Source organism: Atta colombica, unplaced genomic scaffold (assembly GCF_001594045.1).
Source record: "Atta colombica isolate Treedump-2 unplaced genomic scaffold, Acol1.0 scaffold1, whole genome shotgun sequence".
Lineage (NCBI taxonomy): Eukaryota > Metazoa > Arthropoda > Insecta > Hymenoptera > Formicidae > Atta > Atta colombica.
Window position 1 is genome coordinate 1,699,156 of NW_017259183.1, and position 5,987 is coordinate 1,705,142.

Sequence of the window (5,987 nt, forward strand, 5' to 3'; positions counted from 1 at the left end):
TATTTTTTTATTATATATATATTTTTTTTAATTTCACAAAAAAAGTTAAAACTAAATTAAATTAATTCTCAGATTATTTTATAGAACATAAAACAATAAAAAATTTTATAATAAGGAAATATTTGCTTGTTTCGCTATTTTTGTCCGATAACTCAAAATGGATATGTTACTTCCATTTAATATTTAATACTGATTCTGCTGATTGTCTGACTTTAAGTTTTATTTCTTCAATGCAAAATCGAAGTCAATTTATATGAAATAAGGACAGCCACGATTTTAAACGCACAATGAATCATGATTAAGTATTTGAAGGCGGATGAAGGTAGAAGATAGATGTACATGTGATTTTATATAATATTATACATAGAATGATAGAATATATAGAATTTTTAAGAAGTGGAAAATGCGAAATATGGAAGATTTAAGAGTGTGAAGAATTTAACGAGTTAAAAAGATTTAAAGACTTATGGAATAGGAGTTTATAAGAGACTAAGATCCGAGAAAAAAAAAAGTTGTTGCTATATCTAAGGATTCATAGAATATTCAAAAATGTTTGTTTTATCTGTCGCATCATATCGTTGTCATACACAGACATTCGTGAAATGAACTCTATCGTTACTATTCTTTGCATTGTGATTCTGTTGATAAAAATAATAATTTAGACTGTCGACATATTTTTATGTTTTGTTCTATTTTCATATATATGTACGTATGTATATATACATATATACGTAATATATATTATATATACATACGTCATTTAATTTTTATCAAATTTCAGAACTTATATCTAAATTAAAATTTTTTTTCAGTTTTTACAATGCGATTCGATATTTTTAATGTTAGCAATAATCAAGTCATATTTTTAATCCGTAAAAATGCTAGTCATGCGTCGTTCGCATTCTACAACGTTATTTAATCCTTTCAAAAGAATATGTCATGTTTTATTCAATAATCTAGATATCTCTCATACATTTTTTTAACTTTAAAAAAGTTTTATAAATCATATTCAAAGAGATTTATTCATCAGCGACTACTAGTCTCAAATTAATATATTTCGTCTTCTGTCTGCTAACATGTTAGTTTGTAAATGCTTTGTTTAAAAAATCTTAAGTATTATGTATATTAAGTTCTGTATATGTTTTTTTTAATTGTTGTACGAAATATATTTGAAGATTAATCTTCAAATAAATTCTAAATGTATGAGAAGATTATTACATCTTGTAACAGTATTAAGTAAACATACTTTGATATAACATTATCGATTTATATTAATTTTGATTAGAATGATTCATAGTCAGAACATGAAAGCACGAATTTAATCGAGGGCTTAAGTACAACAAAAATCAATGCAAGAATGCAAATACATAATTATGTATAAGATCCATTTTAGATATAACTTCATATACAAAAGTGGACCTTATATTATATATTTTTAATTAATTTTTGTACCAAATTGTGAACTAAAATCGAATTGATATAGTGTGCCTCGATTGAGATCATTTCCGTATTCTCATTAAATCATATATGTTCGCCGTTGTCGTTAGCGATACAGGCTTTGTTTTCTGATAGGACCGTCGTTGCAGTTTGCGTAAATGCCATGCCTAAGCAACTTGCTCGTACTCGGCCTTATTGATATTGCTAGCTAGACAGCATGCTAGGAAGATACCAACTAGTGGGAAAAAAGCTACGCCGATCGCTGTACCGGCCACCAGACCGATGTTGCTATTTATGAGATCCAGTAAGCGATTGTAACATCCCTGTGAAAAGGAATTATAAAAAAATTGTAGAAACTCCTTCCAAAGAAATAAAAGAATTGGAAAAACTGTTTATTAGATTTGATTCTAATTTCTCATTTTAATTTTTCTCTTTTCTATTTTCTACATTCGTTATATTTTTTTAAATTTCTGCATTTAATATTCCTGCATTTAATATTCCTTTCTTAGTTTCTTTTATGGATTGTAATTGTCAATTATTATAAGATAGCAATCAAGAGATTTTAATACGTCTGCTCAATGAGATTTATGGCTTATTATTGTGTACGCCATAATAGAATTTTTATGAAAAATATGCATATAATATATAAAATATTGTCTAATAATTAAATAACCCTAATTAAATAATCCTGATAGATAATATGTTTAATTATATCTTTTGTATTTTATACATATTAAGCTAGTCACGTCATTCAAAAATTTATGTCAGATATTTATTTTTTACAAGCATTTTTTAATAAAATTTCATTAGTTCATCATCAATGATCATTAAGACGTCATAAATGTCATGAATATCAAGACAATGAACATGTTAATAATTCACTATGTTGCATCCTGATATAAGTAAAATATTTTTCTTTTCTCTCTCTCTCTCTCTCTCTCTCTCTCTCTCTCTGTCTTGCAAAAATTTAAGTAATTAATAAAATATATACCTCGGTATAAATTTCCTCTACATCCGATGTGTCGCATTTATTCTGTAGCACTTTGCAACAAGATAAGGGAACGTCCTTCGGCGGATCCAAATTGAGCCAATCAACATAACCGCGATTGCCACAGCAATGCAACTGTAATTGATTAACTTTTTTCAAATATACAATGCAACTGTGTCACGGGGAATGAAAAATGAGTAAGGTTTCATCTCTTACTTTATCGTAATTTCTCTCATATAGTGAAATATGAACATTCAGTTTCGAACAATCGACATTGAATTGACAGGAATCGGAATAACTGAAGGTAGAATAGAACACTACATTGAGATACTCACAGTTGATTGCATGGTATCGATGTGATTGCTCTTGGAATGGTCCTGTCCATAGGCAGCCATGCTCTCGTTCAAACCTTGATCAAATCCCTCGTTCAAGCTCGTGCGATAAGCATAAATCGATGCACCCGCACCGAGTTCCAGTAAAGCCACGACAGCTAGAAACGCACCGTACTACGCAAACAAAAAGAAAAGAATTATAAAGGTAAATTAATTATTTCAGAGACTCTCTATTTCTAGAGATGATAAATATGCCGATCAGAGGAGATCGCTCCGATGATCTTGACCTTGACATATGTTGTCAAGGTCATGATCTTGAGTGATCTCCAAGAGCCGTCGCTCGTCATTTGTTAAAAAATTATTAACAAAAAAGTTTAAGAAATAATGTCTTATTTCTGTTTTATACAATATTAAGAACTACTCTGCATTCGATCTGTCTAGGATCAGACTTTCCATGCGAAACGGAGGTCCTCATCTCCCCCTTTGCCTCATGCGTCCCTAGGCAGGGGGGAAGATAGAATGGGCCTTCCTTCGCGGAAAGTTGTGCATCCCTAGACAAGAGAAAAGATGAAGTGAAATTCGCTTAGAATAGAAAATCCAATGCCCCTTAAGAGAGGATATGGAGTTTTTAATATTGTAATATTGTATATAGCAGAAATATTATTTCTTAAACTTTTTTGATTAATAACTTTTTAATGAATAACGAATAATAATTAAAATTTAGAGGTCACTCAGATCATGATCTTAACAACATATATCAAGGCCAAAATTATCTTCCCTGATCAGCATATTAACCGATTAAATGATTCCAATTATTGCAGATTTGCAAATTTACATACATTTGCGACATAATCTATTAATATACCTATAATAATGCTACAACAACGCAGAGCTACGTTTTTCTCCTTAAGAATCTCTTTCCCCTTATGTAATGATATTACATCGAGTATCGATTTGTAATTTTATCCTATCGTTCCTGAGGAACTTGAAGCCTATTTTAATTGACGACGGAATTCTATTTATAATCTTATATAAGAGTGTGTACATACACGTATATCTATTTCAATATTTTGTATGCTGATTCTTTGTGCGAATCATTAATTGTTATGAAATCATAATAGATTGCTGAATTCTGAAATAGATTGAATGCCTACCAAATACAGGAGAGCAGGATGACCGCGTGCAGTGCAACAACAGGCGAGGACCGCTGCGACCGCTAAAACCGCACCTAAACTTGCAAGTGCCAATAGAGCAGCTCCGCTGCCCTGCACGCTCATATTCATGTAATCTCGCAATTGGATGCGCATCCATATTCCGATGCATAACATCAACACCCCGGACGCCTGAAAAAATATATAAAACATCAAGAAAAATAATTTATCGCGAAGTAATTCGAATTGTCTAATTGTTTTTAAAAAAATTAAAGGCTCCCGGAAAGAATGCTGCACTCAACATTTCTTTAATTTTACAGAAAAGAAAAAAAACAACAAATACAACGCGTGCATTTTTCTATTCATCATTTTTCAATAAAAAAACACTATGTAAATATTTCTATAAAAATGCAACGTTTAGTTAAAAATCCCTTTAACTATAAGAAGAGAATACGCTTGTTAATAAATAATTATGATAGGACCATCTAATAAAAATTTATGTTTTTGTCGAGTACAGATATTTAATAAAATTAAGATAAGTCTCTATATCTCCTTTTATTAGTATAATTGTGCACAATAACATATAAATGTCATGTTCGAAGGTGTAATATCTTAGATGCAAAATATCTTATTATAGCGAATTCGGTCACTTGCATTATACTAAAATACTATACGTAATAAAATTAGCAAAGTGCAAATTAAATGTAAAAGTATTTAAATATTTTAAACAATTAAATATTCAATAATGATATTGTTGTTATTTAATAAATAGAATATTGTAGAATCTGTATCGTTTCACATTGTCATAATTCATTATATTATGCTACTGCATTCAGATACTTCATAAAGTAATCTTTTTAGGCGATTGCACCAACGCAACTTTGATTTTAAGCAAGGCTTAAAATCTGTCTCTGTCTCTTTTTGGGTTTAAAACGAAACAAACAGAATTTTAAGAATTTTTTTCGCTTAAAATCAAAGTGATATTGGTGTAACTGGGCCTTAATATATTAATCCAGTATAGAGGTGATATAATAGAGATGATATAAAATCATATCATTATCCCTTTTGATATTCGATATTTGATATTCGAAACTTTTAGTTTCCGTATCGTAATTAATCGTAGCATATCGGATCTAGAATGTAAATATCAATTGATTCGATAAAAAAAAATTGTATTTCCAAAAGTCAACCGCATAAACGTAACAAGAATGCCAATTCGGGGACAATTAACGACATGAATAAAATTAAAAGAAATTTTATGTTTGTTATCATTATCTTTGTTAGTTGATAGACTGTATAAAATGACAAATATATGTATAAAATGACAAATATATGTATTGTGGAAAATGTATAAATGCATAGTTTTCAATCTGTCTCCCATTACCATTTGTGTGTATATGTAAATTTACTAAAATATTTATTTAATTTTATTGATAAATTAGTGATTTTTTTTTCATTTTTCTTTAAAATCGAAAGTTTGTGATCTCCGCATGTCTCTACATAAGAAAATATGCAAAAAAAAGTAACAATATTCCTGAATATCAAATCATTTCCAATCAATATATTGTTGTATTGCATATTTCATATTGATACGAAATATCGATAGTCTTTGCTTCTCCGCAAATTCCTAATCCAATGTGTTGCAAATTTTGAATTCATCATTAGTTTAAAGAATAATGTCGAGAAATCAAGAAATGTTACGAATTATTTAGTTATCATCGATCGTATTTTTAAGCTGACATAAGTAATGGTCACTAATGTTAGAGAAGCGATAATAGTCGCGTATGTACTCATATGTTTACGAACATACGATCTGTAGATAAGCTACATAATTAACGCGCTTGAAAATTCTGAACTGATTCAAAGGTTCAAGGTTAAATATAAATGATAGAAATGCAGTTTGTCACAACGTCACATAACTCACAAATCAAATATGAAAAAATATGTTTTTATGTAATATATATTTTTATTATATTCTATGAATAATATAATCAAGTAAAAAAATGTACACGACTCACATATGTAAAATTTAAATTTATAATTTTATTTAAATATAATAATTAATATACGTATATGTAT

At 29.0% G+C, this 5,987-nt stretch overlaps 1 protein-coding gene across 2 annotated transcripts in view; it reads right to left on the reverse strand.

The window, feature by feature from the left end:
- Positions 1–1,421: 1,421 nt before the first annotated feature.
- Positions 1,422–5,987, reverse strand: part of LOC108693903 (tetraspanin-7-like) — a 5,266-nt gene continuing 700 nt past the window's right edge. For both annotated transcript variants that reach the window (XM_018203104.1, XM_018203111.1), the window contains exons 3-6: positions 3,912–4,100; positions 2,761–2,931; positions 2,429–2,560; positions 1,422–1,760 (exon numbers count right to left, since the gene is read on the reverse strand). In XM_018203104.1, coding sequence (XP_018058593.1) covers positions 1,605–1,760; positions 2,429–2,560; positions 2,761–2,931; positions 3,912–4,100 — 648 coding nt within the window. In that variant the 3' untranslated portion in view covers positions 1,422–1,604. The remainder of the gene's footprint in view (positions 1,761–2,428; positions 2,561–2,760; positions 2,932–3,911; positions 4,101–5,987) is intronic.